This window comes from Neophocaena asiaeorientalis, unplaced genomic scaffold (assembly GCF_003031525.2).
Source record: "Neophocaena asiaeorientalis asiaeorientalis breed wild unplaced genomic scaffold, Neophocaena_asiaeorientalis_V1.1 scaffold197, whole genome shotgun sequence".
NCBI classification, from domain to species: Eukaryota; Metazoa; Chordata; class Mammalia; order Artiodactyla; family Phocoenidae; genus Neophocaena; species Neophocaena asiaeorientalis.
In genome coordinates this window covers 547,217-573,943 of record NW_020174703.1, presented here as the reverse complement: position 1 = coordinate 573,943, position 26,727 = coordinate 547,217, and the positions used below count along the sequence as shown (strand labels likewise).

The 26,727-nt window shown below is 36.8% G+C and overlaps 2 protein-coding genes across 3 annotated transcripts in view; one reads left to right on the top strand and one right to left on the bottom strand.

Annotated features, from left to right (window-relative positions):
• ARL13B (ARF like GTPase 13B) overlaps window positions 1–26,727 on the bottom strand; it is a 78,555-nt gene that overhangs the window by 35,646 nt on the left and 16,182 nt on the right. Inside the window, exon 3 of the mRNA XM_024759257.1 lies at window positions 20,440–20,689. Within this exon, the coding sequence (XP_024615025.1) occupies window positions 20,440–20,689 (250 nt within the window). The remainder of the gene's footprint in view (window positions 1–20,439; window positions 20,690–26,727) is intronic.
• Window positions 4,933–9,911, top strand: STX19 (syntaxin 19). 2 transcript variants are annotated; one of them, XM_024759260.1, is made up of 3 exons: window positions 4,933–5,443; window positions 6,697–6,878; window positions 8,821–9,911. In XM_024759260.1, the coding sequence occupies exon 3, from the start codon at window positions 8,834–8,836 to the stop codon at window positions 9,716–9,718; it is 885 nt and encodes a 294-aa protein (XP_024615028.1). In that variant the 5' UTR covers window positions 4,933–5,443; window positions 6,697–6,878; window positions 8,821–8,833; the 3' UTR covers window positions 9,719–9,911. The 2 variants fall into 2 exon arrangements, with proteins under 2 accessions (XP_024615028.1, XP_024615027.1); XM_024759259.1 differs by having other exon boundaries at window positions 6,682–6,878.

Sequence of the window (26,727 nt, the reverse complement as noted above, 5' to 3'; positions counted from 1 at the left end):
TTTTTTTTTTTTTTTTTGGGGGGGGGGGCGCCACACGGCCAGTGGGATCTTAGTTCCCTGACCAGGGATTGAACCCATGCCTCCTGCAATGGAAGTGCCAGGGAAGTCCCTGAACTAATACTTTTTCTTTTTCTAAATTGTAACATGCTTAATTTGGTCTGATTGTATGAAAAATCCTAATACAGCTGCTAATATAATTATTTTAGATCTAATATGCTATATTACCTACTGGAAGAACTTTTTTCTTTTAAACATAGCATTTATATTAACAACATAATACAATATTTGATACAGATCAACTTCATTTGTAGCATATTTCACTAGGATAATCTATATCTATTCACTATGAAATAAAGAAAAATAACAGATCTGCAGGCAAGTAGATGTACATCTGAATGTAGGCTCTGCTACTTTTTAGTTGTGTGACCTCAGGCAAGTCACTCTACTTTTCAGATACTAAGAAAATTAGAGGAATAGTTAATAAAGTCAACATCCAAATAAGGGCAATTTCAAAGAACACAATACAAAGAAAGTAGAGAAGATGAAGTTCTTTTAAAAGTTAGGATCCCCTCCAAAAGAAACCATAAGTACATGAATTTCCAAATTGGAAAGAGCCAATAAACATCTAGCAAATACATGCAAAAATACGTTCCTAGGTCATGTTATTGCAAAATTTCAAAACATGAGGAATAAAGAGAAAAGGCAAAGAATTTCATGGAAGGAAATTAAAAACAAACAAAAAACCCTACATCTTATACAAAATATCAGGAATCAGATGGCAGATTTCTCAAGGGTAACAAAGAAACTTAAAAGAAAACACAGCAAAAGTTTCAAAATTCTAAGGGAACACAATTTCCAAGTAAGAATTACATCTGCAGCAAATATATCATTCAGGTGTAAGGACAGAATAAAAACATTTTCAGAAATGCAAGTTATCACCACGCCTATGTTTTAAAAGGAAGCTATGGTATGCCCTCAAATCAAGGGGATAAACCAAAAATAGAGATGAGGAAAGGAACGAGGAGAAAATACACAGAAGGAGAGAAAAATTCCAACACAACAGCTGTGTGGTAATCAGGTCAAGACAACAGCTGTGTGGTAATCAGGGTTCCAAGAAAGAAGCCGCAAAAGATAAAACAATAAAATGAAACAGAAAAGAATACCTGCTATATATACATTAAGAGAAAATTTTCAGTTCAAATGAAGAGTTTTAGAATGAATTAGTGATGCATATGTACAAAATGAGGCAACTGAAAAACTTAGGTAATTAATAATTTCAAGAAAAATTTAAAAGTTACAAGGTTCTTGATCTGTGTAGTGGTTACATGGGTCTGTTCGCTTTGTGAAAAATCATCAAATTATACATTTATGTTTTGGGCACTTTCTGTATATGCGTAAATACTTCAGTGAAAAGCTTTCTTAAAATAAAAATATACATCTCCTAGCTCTATCCACTGAAAAAGCCTAGATACAGTGAAAAAAATTATTCTGAGAAAGGAAATATAACCCTAGTGATTCTGGTATATATAATATGATTCTGGGGTGATTCTGGTATATATAATATGTGATTCTGGTAAATATAGTATTTGGGTAGTCCTAATAACGTAAACACATAATATTGACTATAACAAAAACTGTGATATAATTACATTGAGAGGAAAAATTTGAGGGAAGGATGGGGGTGTAAGAGAAAGTTAAATCCAAGAATTCCCTGGTGGTCCTGTGGTTAGGACTCCGCACTTACACTGCCAAGGCGCAGGTTCAACCCCTGGTCAGGGAACTGTCCTGCAAGCTGTGTGGTGCAGCCAAAAAAAAAAAAAAGTTAAATTCATATCTTTCATAGCAAAGATTATTTAAAACTGAAAAAAGTGTAAACATCTACATAAGCAAATTATCAAGAAATAGGGAGTTTAAAAGCAACATATAGCTAAGGAGTTGAAAATGACTGCCTTTGGGAATGAGGAACTGGAAATAGAATGTGGTGGGGCAGGCAGGGGTCAGCTGTATATCTTCATAAGCCTTGAAGTGGTCTGACTTCTTAAACTGTGTATCTGTATTAATGATGAAAATAATCACATTAAAAACATTTTTAAAAGAAAAGGCTTTGTTCAAATCATGTAGGGGGGGAGGAGGGAAGGAGGTAAGGAGGGAAGGAAGGAAGGAAGGAAAGAAAAGAAAAAGCTTATGGCTATATCAAAAGCAACATGACATCCGTTTTAAACAGTTTTGGAGGAATTTATTTTCAGCATCAATATGGTAATACCAGAGGGAGCATACAGATAAGGAAGTGATAAACACTAAACCAAACAAAGAACAGTATGGAGCTATTCAAGATAAATCATTAGGCTAACTGACTTTAGTAATTACTTCCCTCTATACTAGAAAGATTAGTCTTTATCAGAGGCATATAATAAATCATGGGTGGTAATTCTGCCTTCTCAAAGTTATCACATGAAAAAAAAGTTTCTACAATCACTTCCCAATGTTTGTAGGTGTTTTTAAAAATCTGTTCTAGCATAATCATCAAATATTTATAAAATACTGAATACAAAAGAGCATACAGATGATCCCAGCTTTACATAACATATACATTCTAGGAAATTTATATTATACATCTTATAATGAAAAAAGCACTGGTCTAGCAGCCAGGAAGTTTGCATTATTATACCAGTACTACTACTAGCAAGCTCTGGGTAAAACACTTAACTTTTCTGATTTTCAATTTCCCCATAAGAAAAATGAGAAATTGATTAGTTAACCACTAAGGATTATTTTTGGAATCAAATTATAATATTCAATAGATGTGGAAGAAACCAGGTTCACCTCTCCTTTGGAGAACAGGTGAGGACTACATATCACTACCATCCTCTTTCAGTTGGTCGAGGAGTCACAAAGGAAAGTGACACGCATCATTTCAGGCTACAGCATTTTAATGTCTATGAGAGACTCTCCAGTACTTCCAACTGCCCTACCAGCCTACCACATTCAGAAAGGTGGAGCTTAGGTCTCTGAGAAAACAAGATGGGAAACAGTAGCCCCTGCTAACCCAACATGGACATGAAATGTGAATGAAAAATACATCTCTGTGGTTGTAATCCATCAAGATTTGGTGACTGGACATTACTGTGACATAACCAAGCATATCTTGACTGATTAAAATGGGACCAAGCGGAATTTTTCATAAACTGAATATTTAAAACTCACAAGAAATCCCAACCTAAATTAGTTTATAAAGCTAAAAATATTTACAAGTTATCTCTTAAAATCTGAATTTTTATGTTAAGGATTATATTAGGTTAATTACAATTAACTAATTATAAATAACTTAATTACATGAAATTATATATACATATAAATTCATCTGTTTATTATAATTTAAAAGGTGGGAAAAATATAAAAAATGATATCAAACTTTCTGCACGTTTAATTGGTTGCTCTAGTACTGAAATCTTTCTCAATTAAAACCACTTTGTTTTCACTTTAATAAAGGACTTAAAAAAATAGTAAGCTAGGACTTCCCTGGTGGCACAGTGGTTAAGAATCTGCCTGCCAATGCAGGGGACACAGGTTCGAGGCCTGGTTCAGAAAGATCCCATATGCCCCAGAGCAACTAAGCCCGCGTGCCACAACTACTGAGCCTGCGCCCTAGAGCCTGCGCTCCGCAACAAGAGAAGCCACCGCAACGAGAAGCCTGTGCACCGAAGCGAAGAGTAGCCCCCGCTCGCCGCAACTAGAGAAAACCTGCATGCAGCGACGAAGACCCAACACAGCCAAAAATAAAAATAAATAAAATAAGTTTATTAAAAAAAATAGTATGCTCACATGGTATTATATTTTCTCTACTTTGCTTATTTCCTACTTGTAAGGACAAAGGCCAGTAAATGTCAATACTTTCCTAGAAGGTATGCCCAACACATGGATCAATATATTAGTGTTTTATATTGATCTAATTTCCTAACACCCAAAGTTTGCAATCTATATTGCCACCTTCTCATAGTCCTTCTTGACTAATCTTCTTTTCACAAATTTTCCAGGTTTAATATTATAGCTTATTATTTTTTCCCACAGATTTTAGTAAACCACTGGATCTGGTTAGTTGTGTTCCTAAGGTAAAGAAATTATTCTTTGCAAGTAAGGTAGAATACAGACAATGGAAAGGTGGGGAGACAGAGGGAATGAAATCCTTTCCCTACTTAGAAGTCTCTTATTTGCATAAATTGTACAGACTGAAGCTTTTTACTTTTAATATAGCAAATCAGTGGTAAAATAAAAGACTGCAAGCTATTTGAATTACATATTTAGATAATTTAAAATAAACAGCAGAAAACTGTAAGTGCATTACAGGCAACAAAAACTTGCTGTTAAATGTTTCCAACCAGTACTTAAAATGCTCAGCAATACAGGTACACAGCAAATGTCTCTGAGTAAACTGTTAATATATATAAAAGACTTTTTCCATCAAAAACAGATTTCAAGGTCTTAGTATCCCTTGTGATCTGGCTTCTTTCCCAGCCACTTCACTACCTAATTGCCTCTTCTCAGAACTTATCTGAACTGGTCTCTATAGAGCATCTGATACCATTGAAGAAGGCTTTATAGCACAGTAAAGAGTGAGTCCTTCAAACTAGACTGCCTGAATTTGAATCCCAACTCTACCACGAGCTGATATCTTGGTAAGTTACTTAAGATCAGGTCTTAATGTCATCATCTGTAAAATGGAGACCATGGTAATACTTAATTCAGAGTTCTTAAAAGAACATACAACACACTTAGAACAGTGCCTGTCACATATTAAGAACTCAGGAAAATATGAACTATAAAGAGCTCAATATCAGAACTTGAATAAATAAGACTGGTGAAGGTGCTGGGAATACCAGAATGAATAAAGATCCTTGCCCTCATGGAGCTTGTATTTGGGGAAGAGAGCAGACAATAAAGTAAGATAAATAAGTAAAACATAGTGAAAAGTGCTAGGAAAAAAACTAAAGCTGGGAAGGGTGGTTGCAGTTCTAGATAGGGTGACCAAGGACAGCCTTACTGAGAGGGTGTCATCTCGGTAAGATTTAAAGAAGTTGGGGAAATAAGACAGCACTACATGGGGAAGAGCATTCCAAACAGAGAAGACAGCAAGTGCCAAAGCCCTAAGGCAGGATCCTGCCAGGTTTGTGTGAGGAATAACCAGGAGCACAGTGTGATTGAGGCAGAGGGAGGGGGAGTTGCAGGAGGTATGGTCAGAAGGGCAAAAGGAGAGGTGGAGAAGTCATATTGGACCTTGTAGGCTCTGGCTTTTCCTCTGAGAGATCACACTAAAGGAGGGCTTTAGGCACAGGAATGACATGATCTGACTTACATTTAACTCTTGTTTCTGTGTTAAGACCAGAGGAGACGGGGATACAAAGGAAGAAACAAGGAGACCATGTAGGAGACTACTGCAATAATCCAGGTGAGAAAGGATGGTGACTTGAACCAGGGAGGTGGTTCCTGATGTACCCTGAAAAAGGGATTGACAAGATTCCCTGTTAGTTTGAATATAAGGGTGTGGTGGGGGGAGGGGGACACAAAACAGAGTAGTCACGTAGTCCAGAATGACTCCAAAGTTTTTGGTAGGGTGACTTGAAAGAAGACTGGAAGAAGAGACTGGAAGAGGTGCCACTTACTGAGATGGAGCAGCAGCTTGGGAGTTGGAAGATCAGGAAATTATTTTAGACACAGACATTCAAATGGAGCTGTTGAGCAGACAAGTGTTATGAGAACAGTCTAGACTTGAGGTGTAACTTTGAGTCATCAGCTAACGGACGGCATTTAACACTGTGAGACTGGAAAACAACAGTGGATAAAAAGAGGACTGTGTGTGGAAGTATTCCAGTATTCAGCAGTAGGAAAGACGAGAAGAAACCAGGGAGGAGAAAATGATGAAGGAGGAGCCAAAGAGGCAAGAGTAAAGCCAGGAGAAACACTTAAAAGCGTTTCAAGAAGTAATGGTGGTTAAGTGCTACTGAAGGGTTTAAATCACCAATAAGTCCTGTTGCTTCTACCTGCAAAATATATCCCAGATGGTTCCCATTTATTCCATCTAGTTTCCATCCAGATCTCTCCTGGAGGTTATCAGGAAACTATTCTCTATACTGTGATCTTTTAAAAACATAAATCTTATGTCAATACCCTATTTATCCTTTCACTGTCCGCCACTGCATCTAGAATAAAATCTAAATTCCTTACTTTGACCCACAAGGGTCTTTGTGATCTGATCCCCACCTACCGTCCTGACTTCACTCCTCCAGTGTTACTGCCCATATTAATTTCTATCTATATAAGCATTAATTTTGTTCTTAAAACATACCAGTCCTATTCACTGCCCTGGCACCCCATCTCCAATACTCAGGATGCACTTTCTTGGCTCTTCATCTTCTCAACATTTAGGTCTACACTCAAATAGCTCCTTAGAGAGGCCTTGCCTAACTGATCTATCAAGATCTAAAATTATCTCATTTATCTTTTTAATTGTGTATTGTCCATCTCCCCTCAGATATTAATTACTCAAGGACAGGTATTACTGAATACACACTATAGCATTTAAAACTTTGCACACAGTAAGCTTCAAAAATTATTTGACAGAATGTCAGTTCTTTAAAACCAAAGGAATATTATCAGGATATTCGTTTAACTTTTTATGTAATACAGGTATCATTTCTACAGTATCCTCGACTGGGTCATCATTCAAGAACATCTTGAAGATCTCTAGTGATGGCAAGGTTTTTATCTCATGAAACAGTTCATTCCATCTTCAGACAGCTCTACTTGTGTGAAAAGTCTTCTTTATACTAAACCGAACCTCACTCCATGTAATTTCCACCCACTGCCCTTTGGAGTTACGCCAGGTAAGTCTAATCCCTCATATATACAGATCTACACATTTTAGAAAACAGTTGTAGATATTCCCTCGACCTTCTCTTTTTCAGAACAAATATTTCCATTTCTTTCAACAACTCTCCATGTACTATGGTCTTCCAATCTCATCCTTTCCTTGACAGCTTGGAAATTCCCAATTTGTGGATTTTCATCTCATACTTAACACAGTCCCTCTCCCATTTGCTTTCACTAGCATAGAGTCGGTGGAACAAATATCTTTGTTAGTCAATCTAGACATCACATTATTATTCATGAAAGCATAATAACTATTCTGAGAGTTCTGATTAAAAGCTCAAAATTAACTAAAATCTCCAGTGATTTTTATAAGACTGCTATGAACTCAAGGGTCTTCCAGTTTATAGATGTAAAGGTGTTTTCTAAACAACTAGGTGCAATACTTTACATCTATCCAGTTAAACATGTTTTTGTTATTTTAGTATAGTGTTCTGTTCTATTTTAATTTTCTTTTTTTTTTTTTTTTTCATTATGCGGGCCTCTCACTGTTGTGGCCTCTCCCATTGTGGAGCACAGGCTCCGGACGTGCAGGCTCAGTGGCCATGGCTCACGGGCCCAGCCGCTCCGCAGCATGCGGGATCTTCCCGGACCGGGGCACGAACCCACGTCCCCTGCATCGGCAGGCAGACTCTTAACCCCTGCGCCACCAGGGAAGCCCCTCTATTTTAATTTTCAAATCCCAATTCTGTATTTCAACATACTAATGAACTCTCCAAATGTTGTGCCATCAACATGTTTGATAAGTATGCCTTCTACGACACCCAAATAACTGATAAAAATATTTGCATAAACATATCAAGAACTGAATCCCATAGCATAACAGCGTCACATTAGAGACCTTTTTCTCTAGTTGATACTATGTGTGGTTCAATGAGCTACTTGTAATTCCCTAACAGCTTCCTCTCATCCACAAAAATATCATGAAAGGCATTTTAAATGCCTTTCTAAAGTCAAGATGTGCTGTGAAAAGAAAGTATTTTATTAACAAGGATTTCTTTTTATTCACTTCATGTATATCACTATATAATTATGTACATCAAATTGATTCCATGAATAACTACCAACACAGCATACAATAAGTGTCAATATTATCAGTGTCCCCCAAATAAGATTTTATATATTCTCATGTTTGTAAAAATATCACTTATTATGAATTGACAAAAATTTTTTTTCTAACACAGTCTGGATATCTTTGCAAAGGAATGCTAATAATGAGAAATCAGCATGATCAAACCAAGAATATGATTCTATATATATGCAATGGATAAGAAAACAAAGCTATGTCAAATAATGTGTTAGTCAATCCAGAAGCCTGAGAAATTCTGAGATAAATTCAACATTACCTATATTGCTTAAAGCTCTCATATGGAATCTGCCCTGTCACTATACTGGTTTTAGCTGAACTACACACATATAGCAAAATGAGTATTTTTTTTTGACATTACATAGACCAAATTAACTGGGAACCGTATCTTCAGTAATAAGGACACATTCAGAGTGACCTTTTAATCCTAAAAAGATATGGTCAAATCTTCCATTCTAAGATATAGCTTCCTAAATCAAGAAAAATCTATTCTGTGGCAGTATCGTGACACTGAGAACTTATTTGGGGGCAATTATTTCTCTATCACTGCTTACTCAGCTACTTTACTCAACTGTATGGGACTCATAGAAGCACTGCATTATGCAAAGTGATTTACAAAATATTTTACATTACTTTTGCTATTTCAGTGATCTTTATGAGGAAATTCTTATTGATTTTTCTAATTTTTAGTCATCTTTTCAGAAAACTAGGAGGATTTTTCCTGAGAGATAGACATAGTTATGTAAAGCCAACTGCTACTGGGAGGAAATACCAAATTTTTCTTTGTTCAACACAATCAGTTTTGCTTTTAGGAGGACAGGGAAGATGAAAGACCGACTTCAAGAACTAAAGCAAAGAACAAAGGAAATTGAGCTCTCTAGAGACAAGGATGTGTCGACTACAGAAGCAGAGGAACAAGGGGTGTTTCTGCAGCAAGCTGTTACTTATGAAAGAGAGCCTGTAGCTGAGAGACACCTACATGAGATACAAAAACTACAGGAGAGTATTAACAACTTGACAGATGATGTTCAAAAATTTGGGCAGCAACAGAAAAGTCTGGTGGCTTCTATGAGAAGGTTTAGTCTACTTAAGAGAGAGTCTAGCATTACAAAAGAGATAAAAGTCCAAGCAGAACACATTAATAGACGTTTGGATGATTTAGTAAAAGAAGTTAAGAAGTCAGAGGATGAAAACGGTCCATCATCAGTGGTCACAAGGATACTTAAATCTCAGCATGCTGCGATGTTCCGCCATTTTCAGCAAACTATGTTTCTATACAATGACACAATAGCAGCAAAGCAAGAGAAGTGCAGGACATTTATTTTCCGTCAGCTTGAAGTTGCTGGAAAAGAAGTGCTGGAAGAAGAGGTAAATGATATGCTTCATCAAGGAAAATGGGAAGTTTTTAATGAAAGCTTACTTCGAGAAATCAGTATCACTAAAGCACAACTCTCAGAGATGGAACAGAGACACAAAGAATTTGTTAATTTGGAGAACCAAGTAAAGGATTTAAGGGACCTTTTCATTCAGATATCTCTTTTAGTAGAGGAACAGGGAGAAAGCATCAACAATATTGAAATGATAGTGAACGGCATAAAAGAGTATGTTAACACTACTAAAGAAAAATTTGGACTAGCCGTAAAGTACAGAAAAAGAAATCCCTGCAGGGTATTGTGTTGCTGGTGTTGCCCATGTTGTGGCTCAAAATAAAGAAGCTATTTTAGAAAGTTCTCCAGCTTTAGAATGAAGGATGTCCCGTAATTTAGTGTCTTGTGTCATTTTTCTTCATTTCATAGAGCCATTCACATACTTTCATCACTATTAAGTTATAATTTTCCCCTTTCGCCCTTACCCACTAGAGTTACAGAAATTTCTAAAGCAAGTGACATAAAACAAGTCTTCATTTATTAAACTAAAAATAGCATATTAGCTTTAAACTCATGGGTTAACAATTGAAAATGAGGTAAGTGATCTTAAGTTTCTAGACAGGTATCAAGCTCTATTACATATTTTTGTAACTTCCAATGCCTTAACAAGATGAATGTCAGTAAGTGACAACTACGTAAACAATGCTTTAGGTTCCTTTAAGAACATTTTGGTAGTTAAGAATTGTATAAAACAAGAATTCAAGTGGTGCTCTATTAAAGCCAAATCAAACTAGAAGCTGCATCAAATCCTTTTTTGCGGTACGCGGGCCTCTCACTGTTGTGGCCTCTCCCACTGCGGAGCACAGGCTCCGGACACACAGGCTCAGCGGCCATGGCTCACAGGCCTAGCCGCTCCGCAGCATGTGGGATATTCCCGGACCGGGGCATGAACCCGTGTCCCCTGCATCGGCAGGCGGACTCTCAACCACTGCGCCACCAGGGAAGCCCTGCATCAAATCTTTTATGTTCAGATAGGTCAGTTAACTCAGTGGTCAACAAATCCTAGGAAAACCCAACTATGTACTTAATGAAGAGTCTAGTTGGTAACTAGGAGCTGCTTTTAGCTTAAGGCCTAAAAAGCTAAGTTAAGGCACTGTTTTCCCGAACTTGGGTCCATTCGGGACACTGTATTACAGATTAAGAGGGTTGGCAAATAAAGTAAAAAATAAAAGGCAATGGTATGCTTGGAATTTTCTCCATCACTTTATTGTGAAGCCAGGCACTAGACTATGGGCTAGGGACACAGTCTGAACTCACATGGGGATAGAGTTTGGGAACTAACATTCTAGTGGAGAAAGCATATAACAAATACAAATATTAGACAATGTTAAGTTCTTGGCAGAGGTTTAAAATAAGGATGATAAGATATTGTCAGAGTGGCTTCTTTTGGCTCGGTGGGAAATATAGGCCTCTCTAAAAGGTAATGTAAGTGAAGATCTGAGTGATGAGGACAAGGGAAGCACAAATTCCAGGCATATGAAACAAATAGTACAAAGACCCTGAGGAGGGTATAACTTACTCCGTTCAAAGAAGAATGAGCAGTACAGTTGTATCATAGTGGGAAAAGAGCAGTGAGGTAAGAGATGAGGTTAAGAAAGGTCAGCAGGGGCTAGATGTAAAGCCCTGTAAGTCTGAAGTTTACAGCAAGTGTAATAAAGGCAAAGCTGTTTTGGGGCCTGGGAGTAATGTTATGTAATTTATATTTGGGAAAAAATCATCCTGTCTACTGTACGGAGAACGGGTCAGAATGGATTTGGGGCAGGTGAGTAGAGGACAAGCATGTAAGCATAGAAAACAATTAGAAGGCTAATGCAATAGTCCCAGTTAAGAGATGACGGAGGCTTGAGCTAGGATGGGAGTGGAGGTGGTGATTGTGGCAGCAAGCAGTACTAACACTCAAGACTAAAAAAAAAAAAAAAAATCCTTGCTATGTCCCAGCATTGTTCTAATAATTTTACAATTTTACCAACAAGAACACTGAAGTACAGCTAGGTTAAGTAACCTGACTCAGGTCACAGAAACTGTACACAGAGAACTGGGATTTGGACCTAGGCAATCTGACTGCAGAACCAGTTTTTAACTACTGTATACCAAGTTGTAGTGATGGAAAAAAAAAAATTAGACTAAAATGTGATAGATTTAAGATGTAGAATCTACAGGATACTGATTAGATTATGATAGCTTTTACTGAGATGGGAAAAGACAGGAGATGAATGTTTCAACACTAAGGGTGAGAAGGAAATCAAGAAATTCTGTTTTGGCCAATAGAACCTGAGATGACCATAAAATGTCAAAGTGGAGGTTTCTAAGGTATTAGCTATATCAGTAGGAACTCTTGGGAGATGTCAAAGCTATAGATTTGGGTCCTCTGAGTAAATAAACAGTATTTAAGGCCTCAAAAGTATCTAGATGCAAAAAACTGCAAGCCCAGAAAAGAGCCTGGGATATTCTAAAATTTAGACTTAAAGCAGAAGAGGAGTTAACAAAAAAGACTAAGAAGGAACCATCGATGAAGTAGGAGGAAAATCAAGAAAAGTATGCTGTAATGCAAAAGTGCTAAAAGGAAAACAAAGTTGAGGAAATACTCAATTTTAGGTAAAATAAGAACAGCAAAGTGACAATGGATTTGGCAACATGGAGATAATTTGTTGACTCCAAAAAGAGCAGTTTCAAGGAATTGTAGGAATGAAAGCACAAATGGAGCATGTTGAGGAAAGAGTGTGATATAAATAAGTACAGAATCCACTACAGACAATTCTTTCCAGAATTTTGAATAGAATACTATAAAAAGGAGTCAACATGTGAAGACAGATGTAGAGCCAAAGGATTCCACAATACTTAAAGAAACACAAGAGCACATTCTGCTGATGGGAATGATCCAGAGAGAGAAACTCGATATAAGAAAGGGGAGGAATAACATATTGGGTTGGCCAAAAAGTTCCTTCCATTTTAAAGTAAAAGTCAAAGACACATTTTCCATTTTTACCAAGAAATTTATTGAACAACATATTCACCGTTTTGTTCCACTACCTTCTGCCATGTTTCAGGCAACTTCATAATTCCATCTTCCCAAAACTTTTTATCATTTTGGGCAAAGAATTGTTCCAGGTACCTTTTACAGTCTTCCAGGGAATTGAAATTTTTTCCGTTGAAAGAATTTTGTAAAGACCTAAATAAATGGAGATCCGAAGGTGCAATGTCTGGTGAATATGGCGGATGAATCAGAACTTCCCAGCCAAGCTCTAACAGTTTTTGCCTGGTCATCAAAGAAATATGTGGTCTTGCATTATCCAGATGGAAAATTATGCGTTTTCGGTTGACTAATTCTGGACATTTTTGGTCGAGTGCTGCTTTCAGTTGGTCTAATTGGGAGCAGCACTTGTTGGAATTAATCATTTGGTTTTCCAGAAGGAGCTCATAATAGAAGACTCCCTTCCAATTCCACCATATACACAACCATCACCTTCTTTGGATGAAGACCAGCCTTTGGTTTGGTTGGTGGTGGTTCATTTCGCTTGCCCCACGATCTCTTCCATTCCACATTATTGTACAGTATCCACTTTTCACCACCTGTCACAATTTGTTTTAAAAACGGAACGTTTCCGTTACGTTTAAGTAGAGAATCACATGCGGAAATACGGTCAAGAAAGTTTTTTTCGCTTAACTTACGTGGAACTAAAACATCAAAGCGATTAACATAACCAAGCTGGTACAAATGATTTCAACGCTTTATTTGGATATTTTGAGTATGTCGGCTGTCTCCCAAGTGGTATAATGTTGGTTGTTCTCAGTTAATGTCTCGATTTGATCACTATCAACTTCAACTGGTCTACCCAACAGCGGAGCATCGTCCAGCAAGAAATCTCCAGCACTAAACTTCGCAAACCACTTTTGACACATTTGATCAGTCACAGCACCTTCTCCATACACTGCACAAATCTTTTTTTGCGTTTCGGTTGCATTTTTACCTTTTTTTGAAATAACAAAGCATAATACGCCGAAAATGTTGCTTTTTTCCTTCCGTCTTCAATATTAAAATGGCTACACAAAAATTCACCAATTTTCATAAGTTTTTTTTTTAATGCACCCTGATATGACAGCTGTCACACACAATCTAACAAAACTGCTTCGAATGAAGTTAAAGACAACTAATAAGCGCTACTAGAGCCATCTTACGTAAAAAACCGAAAGAACCTTTTGGCCAACCCAATACAATAGTAGAAAGGGGTGGGATCTTGGACAGGAGCAGAAACACTTCTTCCATATTACAGGAGGGAAGACAAAGGAATAAAAGCAGATAACTGAGCAAATTTGGTGATGGGAAAATGAGAGAATTCTTATGTGAACAGGAATATGACTATATATGTGTATGTATATATATGTCTCCTAACACTATTAAATAATTTTTAACTTATAAAATATAAAGAAATTGAAGAGTTTTCTACTGTGTCAGTTACAAGCATTACCGGAGAAAAAGATGTTTCCCACAGGTCAGCTTCAAATGTTTAAGGAACATTATAAAAAAAGATAAATTTAAAACTCGTGATAAACTCCCCAGCTAAATCAGGTGGTTGAGAGATATTTCTTCTGTCCCTTCAAAACTTGTGCTATATCCTTTAATGTAGTGCCTTACTGATACTTGTTCATAATTGTTCCTAAATTGTTTATCATGAAAACTGAAAATATCGAGTACTATTTAATATTCATTAGCATAATTATATCCAGATGGGTTCAGAAAATAGTAATTTTCTAGTAGCAGTTATATCTAAACATACTGCTTTTAAAGCAAGACTTAATCACAGAAAGATTCATAGCAGAGCAATATATCACATACAATTTTCATTGTTATATTTCAAAAGCACCCTAACCTAAGCAACATAAACATATTTAATTAGCTGCTGAACATTTTGTTTATTCACACACAATAGGCACTAAAAGTAGCCATTTTTTCCTTAAAAGAAAAAATTCTTAAGCATCGGAGGCACTCTATTAGGAATCTACTGGTTCAGAAAGTATGCAATAATTATTTTGAGCACTTGGGTTCCTATTCTTACCCACTAAGCCATGTCATTTTCTGTAATCAAAAGCTTCATGTAGCTTGAATTCACATATGCCACTTTAAAACTAGCTCTCCTAATTCATCTCTACCTAGACACAGCATATCATCAATAGTAACTATTCATATCCACCATCGCATGCACAGAAAACTAGTAAAGCACTGAATGAGATGCTTTAAATACATTATTTTAGAATTCACAGGACAACAGAAGTATTAAAATCCTTATTTACAAGTGGAGACATAGAAGCTGGGGAAGATTAAGTAACCTACTCAAGGCCTGGCTGACTTCAAAGCCCATGCTTTCCCCTGCACCAGTAGATCTCAATTTCTGCTGTGCAGCAGAGAGATCTGGAGAACCTGTGAAAAAGCCAGAGACATCCTTGGCCCCACCCTAAAAAATACAGCAGGTCTGGTCTGATGCTGATACAGGTGATCCCTGGATAACATCTTGCCGTCTGATGACACTGTCGGCAGGTTTTTCTTCGTTATTTTGTTTTACAATAGAGTGTGCTGGGACAGGGGAGGGAAAGGATGGGAACCTCTACAGGCTCTTTGTGCATGAATTACCTAGGAAGTCAACCAGCTGAGAAGCTTTACTGTAAACTACAGCTGCTGTTAGTGAAGCTGGATGCCATTACAGACAAAAGGAAGCCCTCAGTAAGGAAATGTAGAGGTGAGTCAACAGTATAACTAAATGAAGTTGATGAAGATGACAGCTTGGTAAGTTTGCGCTGAAAGAAAAGAAATCTTAAGACAATGGACCCTATAAATAAAGTGAGTAGGGGTTTCAGATGGTAAAAATAGTAAATTAAGGGACCCACCACTACAACTAAGGATCAAGTGATTAAGTGACATAGGTAGTCCATACTTTCATACTTATGGGTTTCCAGAATTCTAAAAAGGACCCAGGTTCTCCTATTTCTTATTGAAAGGTCTGACTCATGAAAGTCCATTTGACTCAAATTCTAAGAACAGTATTAGGATAACCCATAACCTAATTAACTTCTCTTGGGCACTTATAAGAAAGAATATGACTCAAAGAAACTTGCAAACTAACAGTTTCCTGTAATACTGTCTAGAAGAAAGGTGAGTCAAATAGGCATATAGAGGGTGGAGACAAAAGTCCGATATCAATAAAAAAAATTATTAATAATAAAACCCTGCTTATTATTTCTCCTAATATAAAAACTCACTGCCATGTTTTTATTTAACCTCTTTGGCCATGAAATCCTTTAGGAATTTGATGAGAGCTAGAATCTACTCCCAAGAAAAATACACATGCACTCAGAATTGTGTATGTGATTTCAGAGGGTCTTGGGAAGCCACCCACGGTGCAAAGACCTCCAGGTCAAACTTTTTTTTACTGAAATGTTCATAACATCTAGCCAAATCATATATGAGATATTATGTTTTCTTCCCTGAGTGAAACTCCTATACATTTTTGTTGTGAAGCATCTAATTTGTGAGGTCTGACCAAAAGTTAAGTTAGGTCATATAACTCCACAGAAAAGCAGACAGTATAAAAAGCAGACAGAGAAAGTGGCATCACTCCAAGAGTTCAAGTATGCTAACACAAGTAGAATTGTTATTATCCTGGGAGGAAATTTTAGCCTATGGATCTCCAGAGTTATTTCAGTTATAAGGATTAGGAGATTCAACCACCAAAAATGAAGGGTAATTTACAATCGCTCTGAGGGCAACTTTCAAGACTGTACTAGAAAGAAGAGATGCAGAAAGACCATGTGCCTTCTTACATAACATTGGTGTAACCTTGGGCTGCTGAAAATTTCAATAGGTTAAAATGTTTAAAATACCTCCTAGCTCAGCCCTTTCCACAAGGAATCAACAAATAGTACCTTGTATTATTAATGGAAATTTTCTACGGTGGATGTTGAGCTTAAATTTTGAAATTACTACTGATTTCAGTGCTACTTATACCACTGCAAAAGTTGTTTACTTTTTCTTTTGGAAAGGTCTTCTTTATCTGTCAAGACTATCTAGTATTAGAGCTTTTAATAAATAATTAAATTATAAATGGTTAAAGCAAGAGTATGTATGTGGTGGGGGGAATGTGAGGGTAGGTAATATAATTCATACCTTAATTAATCAGAGTAGAGGTTCAAGTTAACCTATAGTAGACATGAGAGAAAAAAGACTTTCTATTCTAGGTAAATAAACAACTCAGCATGATAACAGAGCCAAATATTTGCATGGCATCCATTTTTACTTTCTTTAGAAGGAATACAAATCACTTTTACCTCTCTACCAAAATGGATTCTTGGCATAGACTATACTAAGGTCCACATTATAATACACAGCTGAATACAATCCCAGAATTACTATATTTTACAGTTACTTTTATTAAAGAAGAGTCATTTAACCACTGAGTCCAAAGAAGTAAAGTGACTTGTCAGGGTCATAAACAAATACACAACTTTTAGAATCCAGGTTTCAGATTCTCTGTCTTCTCTCTAAACCCATGTTTTTTCACCTTTTCACCATTTATTTCAGAGATTTTGACTGGAATATTATGCTGATTAAGCAGTAAATACTAGAGAACTGCCAAACAGAAATTCCGAGCTAATAAAACACCGAAGCCTAGTGATCTACGACTCTGACCTTTCAAGAGAACCCTCACATCTGTGACATAAAGTGAAATGTGACTGAGGCTTCATTTGCAATGACACATGCTGTCAGACTGCTGTGCAGAATCAGGTCAGGCAGAGCTAGAGTGTCCAGGACCTGCTATCGTGGTCATCTACTCTGCTTCCCATAGCATGAATGAATCCTGCTCTACCAATTTGTAATTTCATGATTACAGACAAGATAATAATTCTTCAGGTTTCTTTCCTTCTGTTGAATGACTGAATCTTCTCAGAGGTCTGTTGTTGTCCTCTGTTTGCTCATTATTAGAGGGTGGGAAGAGAAAATTATCAAGGGGTTGAAGTGAGTTCTGAGAGGCTTTGTAGGTCCTAAATCAACTAGTTTAGGCTCAGACAGACAAGTGGTGATCGGAAGAAATTAGATGCCATTATAGAATTTCGCAGATGAGAGGTCCAAATGTCCGTGGGCAGGAAGGAAGCAGCTATGTGCAACAAGGAGGACTGTAGCCAGCCTCCTAATTCAGGTAGCCTCCACATCTCCACACCCACTAGCCCCTAGCACTCAGCTTACTAGGGCTCTACTGGACGCCCCTCCCACTTACTATCCAATGGACTTTTCAATGCCATACCTATTATGTGCTAGGTTCAGTTAAAACACAGACTTTCCTATCTGTGTGGAGCTATGGAGGCAACCTGAAGGACTCTGAGCAGAGGAAAAGTAAAATGATCAAATTTGGATTTAAAACAGAGCTCTCAAGTACTTTACCTATTCTTGCATTGTTTCACTTATTAAAGCATGTACCAATTTTGTAATTTGAAAAATATCAAATAAAGAAAAGGGCTCCTGCTAGCAATGTAGAGGAGAGCTTAGAGAATAGGCAAGACTGGTACCAGGGAGACTGGTTAGGAGAGTAATCAGTAACACAAGGGAGAAGTGAAGAAAGGCTGAAAGGAGGTAACATTAAAGGGAATAGAGAGGAATAAAGAGACTCAAACGATATTAAGATAGTAACATCAAAAAGACAAATTAATTGTAGGTCAGAGAGAAAAAGGTAAACAGGAGAACTTCCAAATATGGGACTAGGGTGGATATTCAAGATGGATTTATAAACAGAAAAAAGAGTGGGATAGAAAATTTTATGTATTATATGAACACTGCATACGTTACATGTTTTACAAAAATATGCACAGGAAACTCATCAAAATGATAGCAGTGGTTGGCTCTGCATGATAGGTCAATCATTTTTTTTTTAACCTCATTCTTTCCTACATCTTCTAAATTTATTAAGAATATGTACTTTTTGGGACTTCCCTGACAGTCCAGTGCTTGGGACCCTGCGCTCCCAATGCAGGGGGCGTGAGTTCGATCTCTGGTTGGGGAACTAGGATCCTACAGGCCGTGCAGTGTGGCCAAAAAAAAAAAAAAGAGAATATTTACTTTTTAGTAAATTTTGTATATTTCTGAAGCACACACATCTCAAAAAGTTTACCTTTATTAATAAAAATTCTATGGTTGTAAAACTCCTTTGAGAAAAACTCATCAAAAGGCAAACCATTCCATATTTCATAAACATATTATTGATCCCTAATTAATTCCCATGTCTTTGTGAGATCGCACTGACTATGAAATTATAATGGTGAGCAATCATCCTAGTTGTGAGTTGTTTTTTTTTTTTTTTTCCAATTCTGGAAATTCACTAGCTGAGAGAGGTGACAGAACTGAAAGCAGATATCTTGCTGACATTGGATTATTCAGTAAACACTGCAGACACAAACTGCATGCCTCTGCCTCAGGGCTTTGCCACATACATCTATCTGCATGACTGACTCTCTTACCTCCAGTGTCATGTTCTCAATATGACCTAGTATGATTATCCTAATTTTAAGAGTAACATGCCCCTGTCACCACCACCACCATAGGATTCCTGATCTTCTTTTACCTGCTTTGTTTTCAATATACTTATCACCTAATGTACAATTTATTTATTACATTTATTGTGTATCACCCCCTAGAATGTAAGTTCCTGAGATCATACATGGAGTTTTGTTTTTGTTCCCAAAGGTATCCCTATCACCAGAACAATGTCTAGCACACAGTGGATGTTCAATAAATATTTGTCGAATTAGTACATGTATGAATGAATAAATGCATGAGAGAATACATGAATAAAAGAATAAATTAAATAAATAACTATTGGGTTAAAAAAAGCACACTCAATTATTTTACAAATGAACATCAGTCATTAATACTTTTTGCTTTAGAAGTCACTGGTTCTATGCTTAAACATTTATAGAGACTAATTTAGTCTATGGGTTCAACAAAGTTTACTCTTTGTATACATATCTATTAAAATCTATTTCATATTCAATAAAGGTGAGAATTAATTATATATATATCAAATAACTTCTTTAATTAGTTAAATGTATAAAAATTAAACAGTATAAGCTTAACAGTAAATGATACAATAAAGTTTTACTTTTTGTAATCAGAGCTTCCAAACTGCCTCATTTAAAAATGTTCATTTATTACTGAGGATCACTAAGGAACTCTGTCTTACAATTTCTCAGTTAGCCATGTGATAGGTTGCTTGGGGTTTTTTTTAATCGTTAGTAATGAAACACAAGAACGAGGGAAAAGGGACAAGAAGGCAAAACACACATTCCACTTACTCCAATTTTAAGAGCAATTTAAACTACTTTCACTTTACTATGTCTCAAAGTTATAGCACCATCTGGTGTTTACTATGCAGAAATGCTATGAGGGCGGGTAGTGCAAAAGTCCTTTGTCACTTAATTTTTTTAAAATGTTTAGGCAGCTGGACAAAATGATGCTAAGCATACAACTAAGTTGATAATGGCACAGATCACATGTTCAGTTCGGAAATATAGTAGTAAAAACTGAGAAATCAACATGGCATTAAAAGAATAAACCATCTAAATAACTTTCAAACAAGAATACTCTTCAAGAAAAAAAGGACAGAGGCAAAACATAAATAAGTTATTAAAAGAGGAAAATAAATTGAAAAACATTTTAGAACCGTGTTAATAGACCATTTTCAAAATCTGACAAAAGTAAATGATCACATAAAACAAAGAGTTTACATTTGAAAACCCAGGAGATCTAATTATAAGATTTCTTCATTACATAGCCTCTGTGCTTAACCTCTACAGATAGCATTATAATAAGGCCTTGGTATATTAACAACTCCCAGTAAATTACATACATTTTATCATACGAGGGTGTGACAATTTAGCTTATTCAGTATTTTGTAACTTAGGTAAATTTATTTAATGACTTAATGCTGCTGTCTCTACGTTTACAATGACACCAACATTACTTACACCAATATAGGCTTTCCCGATATCCTAGGATGTCTTATCACTTCTGACATTGTCTCTTTTGTCTCTTCCATTCTCTCTTCATCACTCGAATCCACAACAAATATTACTCCGTAAGATTCAGCATAGTAATTCTTCCAGATTCCCCGAATTCTTTTTCCACCTCCCAAGTCAAAGATGGTGACTTCAAACTTTCCTTGTCTAAGGTCAATTTTGGAAAATCCAACGGTAGGTGCTACATCTTCAGGATACTCTGTTTCAAATGATATAAAAGAAAGAATCTTTAGACCTTAAATTAATAACACTAATTTAACTTCACAACTTAAATGACATAAATGTGTTATTCATCATACTCTAGTACTAAATAGAATGTTTATTATTTGCTTACACAATAAGCATTACATCTAAGCACATTGATTTGGGGGAAAGGTAGATACTATAAAATATCCAACTAGAATTTACACTCCTTGCAGATAGGAATTTCTGTCTGTTTTTTTTGTTTGCTTGTTTGTTTTTATTGATATAACCCCAGTTCCTAAACTAATGCCCACCATATAACGGGTACTTAATAAGGATCTGTAGAATAAACAAATGAACTCTTGCCTTTAAGGCCACTGACTCCCCAAGTTAAAACAATAAAAATTTCAACCTTCAACACCACAGCCATCCCCAAGAACCATTACAACCTCTGTGGAGTTATAAAGAAAAACTAAACATTTAGAGAATAGTCTAGAACAACCAAATAATGGGAGAAGCTATGAAGAGTATAGGACCTTTCTTTTTTAATTAACTGAATTAAATCTATAACTGCAATAAAGAGACTTTTAAGGACAGCTTGCAAATACAAAGAGTAGATTTTATTTTCTTCTACAAGAATAGAATACAGGATATTCTCATAAATTTATAATTGAATTTCTTTGGACTTCTGCATATGACAGCACAAAGAAGAAGGTACAGGATGTATACAATTATAACTGCCAGAGAGGTAATGACAGTAGAAGATTAAAAAGATCACTAAGGTTCAAGACTTGAACTAGGAGCTGGGACCCAGACCTTAAAGCTCGGTAGGATTTAGACAGTCAGATGAGTGACCTAAGTAATAGAAATGGTAAAAGCAAGATGCACGCACAAGTTGAACACTGTAGTTGGAGCAAACCCTTAAGCCTGAATGTACAATGAAGAGGGTTCTGAAGATAGAGAATTAGGAGCCACGGAAGAAATTTTAGCAGACCAATAACATAATTAAGGTGACTTAAGTAGTCTTTCTTCAGATTCATCTTTGCAAAAGTCTCTAGAACAGACTGAAAATGAGAGTGATAGCCACTTTTTGGAGAGGTATGAAAATAAAAATAGAAGAATGGCAAGAGAGAACTCATGAAAGATTAACAGAACCAAGTGACTCAGTGGTTACAGAGAAGAGTTCAAACTTCATGCCTGTCTCTTCCATTCTCTCTTCATCATTGGCATTCACAACAAATATTACTCCACTGTACTTTGTTTACAGCTGCACGGTCAATACAGTGGCCACCAAACTACATGAGGCTTTTAAAACTTAAATCAATTAAACTTAAATAAAATAAAAAAATTCAGCTCCTCAGTTGTTCAAGCTGTATTTCAAGTGCTCAAAAGTCACATGTGGCTGGTGGCCCACCCTACTGGACAGAGCCAATATAGAACATGTCCATCATTGCAATAGCTCTACTGAACAACACTGGTTTAGAAGGTCTTATCATTCCCACATTCAGCAAAACATTTGCTATTACAAAGATAAATTTGAGGGCTTCCCTAGTGACGCAGTGGTTGAGAGTCTACCTGCCGATGCAGGGGACATGGGTTTGTGCCCCGGTCCGGGAAGATCCCACATGCCGCGGAGCAGCTGGGCCCGTGAGCCATGGCCACTGAACCTACGCGTCCGGAGCCTGTACTCCGCAACGGGAGAGGCCACAACAGTGAGAGGCCCACGTACCGCAAAAAAAAAAAAAAAAAGATAAATTTGAGAGGCATTTGCTGTTAGGCTTAGGTGTGACAGAGAAACAGACTTGCAACGTACCATTCCCTTTCAGCAAGCATCTTAATGCAGTTTACACAGCTCTCTAGAAAGTTAATAGACATCACAAGTCAAATTTTTAAAAGACCTGCCTTATCTAGAAGGAGAAAAAGGCAAATTTAGAAGCAATATAAGCAGCCATATATTCCAAAAACAGAATTAAACTAGATATTTAAAAATGTGGATCTAGTCCAGGCCAGAACTGGCTTCACAGTTAAAATAGGCAGCTGTCTTTGAGTATGATTTGAAAGGTACCCCCAGGAAATTATCAGTGAAAATAAATCAACTATCCTGAGGAAGGGATAAGGGAAATAACACATACATAATACCTACTCAGTACCAGGACTTTGTTAGGCATTAGAATGCAAAGATGAATAAAAAAGGGTTGCTGTCCTCAAAGAATATCCAGTACAATTCAGAGAGAACTGTGTTATTCCCATTAATGGGAATAACACAAGAACCTATATGTTCTACAAACAAGTCTGGAGAGCACAGTGTGAAGGTATTATGAACTGCACTTTTATGTTCCTGCCAAAACTCATCTGTTGAAACCCTAATCCCCAATGTGATGGTATTTGGAGGTAGGGCCTTTGGGAGGTAATTAGGTTTAGGTGAGGTCACCAGGATTGAACCCCCATGATGGAATTAGTGCCCTTATAAGAAGAGACATAAGAGAGCTTGTTTCCTCTCTCTCTTTCCACCACATGAGGATACAAGTGAGAAGATGGCTGTCTGTAAACCAAGAAGAGGGCCCTCACTACGTACCCGACCATACTGGCTCCCTAACTGCAGCTCCTAGCCTCCAGAACTGTGAGAAATACCTGTTGTTTAAACCACTAAGTCTATGGTATTCTGTTATAGCAGCCCAAACTAAGATGGAGGGCATTCAAGAGAAAAAGGGTAAAGAGGAGCTAGAAGTGAGTCATGGCCTAGAAAGCCTTCAGAGAGGAAATGAAACAGGAGTAAAGTCTTAAAAGACAAAAAAATTATAACAAAGAAAGGAGAATAAAATTCCAAGCAGGGGAACAGATAAAATGATGGCACTATTCCCAGGAAACCAATTCATATTAAGTAATTTTTTCAAGGTTACATGGTAGACAGAGCCAGGACTCAAATTCAGGTATTCAGGACTTTAAAAGACTGTTTCTTTTGATACATGGAACACCCTCCCCAATTTCTCTATTCTTTCCTCTGGCTCCTACTCATGATTCTGTGTTTCAAGACTCAAGACTAAATGTTCAGGTTACGACCTTTTCTGTAAATCCTTCTCTGATGATTCCTTCCTACTTTCAGTATCATCTACACCATCTATTGTAATATTCTGTGTTCTTGCTGGTCTCCACAATAGCCTATACCTTCCCAATAGCTGGTAACTATCTTTGTATCCTTAGCACTCAGTACAAAGCATATAACTGCTCAATACTGCAACACCAGACTGCTAGGACAGCTGAAGCTGCTATCGTTATGTCCATTCTTTCATATATTTACCCATCCATCCATGCTTGTAATCATTTATTGAGGGCCTGTTATAAATCAGGCATCATACAAGAACCAGGCGTTCAAACACATATGGTCCCTAATCCTGAGGATTTCAGTAAAGCATATGTGTTAAGACAATGCCTAGAAAGTTCAAGATAAAATGAAAATATATAATCAATAACTATTTATTGAGCTTATGTTATATGCTAAGTACTATGCAAGGTCCTAGATATACAAAGATTAATAAAATTTATTAATATTTTCTGATCTTATAGAGCACTTATATAGATGGAAAAAGAAGAAATATATACATAAACAAATAACTACAATATAATAAAGATGTGTTAATGTCAACAATGCTAGGGACCAATTTACACAAAGAATTTTCCCACCCAAAATAACAACAGTTCCTTAGAGCTATTAGGAAACAATACTGGAAAGTCAGAGAGTCCTGGATTTTTTAGCTGAGCACATGGCTGTTCAGGATAAAGAATGCAATCCCCAGTCTCTATGGCAGCTAGGGGTGGCCATGAGAACAGGTTCTAGATAATGTGCTGGTGGTATACTGTTAAATGTTTAACTGGCTTTGGAGGCTGTGGAACTCTGATAGGTAGTGTTTTCCAATTGTCATGGTGTAAATAATACTGCTGTGGACTATTTCAAATTACCAATATGAGGCACCTGAACATAGAGTTTGGAGGAGAGGTGCCTAACTGGCTCTCCTTGCCTGATATGAGCCAATAACAGCAAGTAGCAACCAGCTCTGGAACACCACGGGTTCTAGCTAATGGCCTATGAACTGCAGTGATGTGGTAGCTTCTGGTTCACATACTTTAAAAAAAAGAGAAGGACAGCCTCCCTTTGTCCTTTACTTCTTCCTTCCAGCTGAAATGCACATGTAGTAGTGAGACACCTTGGACCAGGTAGGCAAGGGAGAACACTAGGAATGGCAAAGCAAATAGGAGAAGGAACTTGAGTCTCTAATACCAGAGAGCTGCTATGCCAGCCCTAGACTACTTTTCCCTGTGCTGTAATATGAGAGAGAAATAAACTATTTTATTAAACCACTGTTATTTTAGGCTTATTTGTTAGCACAACTGAACCTATATCCTATTAATGCAATCACTTTGACAGCCATGAAGAAGAGAAGCTGATTGAAGGAACCTCAAGATAGGGAAAGTACTCTTAGATTAGGAAGCTATAATAAAATTATATTATATTGGACACAGACAACGGCAACACAGTAGGAGAGGAAGATTATCTCAAAAGAAAGGAGGAAATATACAATAAAAAATTTTTTTTAATTTTTAATAAAAAACAAAACAGAAATAAGCTAAGAGAAGCCATGGGAGAAATGTTTTAGGAAGACTGCCTACTAAAGCATGGCCTGAACTGGGACACCAAAATAAGTAAAACTGCCCTTGGGGAATTTATAGTCTGGAGAGGTAGAGTAATACATAAAAAGAGGGGCGATTAAGTAGCTATACAAGTAGATACAGATAAGAGTAGACATAAACAGAGGATGTGGTCAATTGTACTGACGGTGGTGGTAAGGGGTGAGGGCAGCAGGAGATCAGAAGAAACTTCATAAAGAAGGAGACTATACGACAAACAAGCATCTTTAGAGATAAGTAGATAATATCTTTAAGGATAAGTTGATATTCTCTTTAATAAGGCAAGTGGGAACAGCATAAACAAAATCACAAAGGTATCAAAAGGCTCAATTTGAAAAACTTCAAGTCGTTCTATATAACTGGAATCTTTAAAAAAGAAAAATGGTAAGAAATCAGTCACTGGAGTAGGCTGAAGAGTAAATATGAAATGAAAAACAAAAACAGAGCCAGAGGGGAGCTCAAAGTTGAAGGCAGCTTTGACTTTTTGTTCATGATGTGACACTTTGAAGATTTTCTAAACTCAGAAAAAGAAACTAATGGAGGTGGGATTCAGAAGAAAAAGGCCTGATCAAAAGAGTCTGTTCTAAGTACACACAAATAATTAGACAGTCTGATTAGCACATTCCTGGATCCTGCTCCCTTGAACATAAGGCTTTGAAGGAATGAAAGAGAAAACGTTTAGATAAGGTTTCATGGCCTGCAGGCCAAATCTGGCTGGCCACCTGTTTTCACATGGTCCTCAAGCTAAGCATGTGTTTTACATTTTAAAATAATTTCCAAAAAAAACCCAAGGATAATGTTTCATAACACATCAAATTTTAGGGTCTATAAATAAAGTTTCATTGGAACATGGCCACGCTCGTTTGCTTACATATTTTCTATGGCTACTTCTGCACTACTATGTCAGAGCTGTGTAGCTGGGAAAGGGACCATATGACTCTCAAAGTCTAAAATATTTACTATATGGATCTTTACAGAAGAAGTTTGCAAACCGTTGGTTTAGATGGTGACAGTGAGTGCTTTGCAAGGATATAACCTAGGTGACAGCATGAGGGGTACAAAAAGGCTTTAGAAGCCTCCTCAAACAATAATATATAGTTTGCAACTAATTGGGGGTGACAAAATGTTTTTCTCCAACAGCACATTTTTCAAGGTGTCAATTTTCTTTCATGAATTTCCATAAATAAAAGCTTCCTATCTGTCATGCATGATATCTAGTTGCAAAATCCATTTTCAGGAACAAATATATGTTAGGTTTTCTCCCAATTCATACCCTCAAGATGCCTGGCTCGTGCTACATCTTCTGGGTACACAACAAACTCACTAGTATAGTACCTCTATATTGTAGTTACAAAGCATTAAATTAAGACT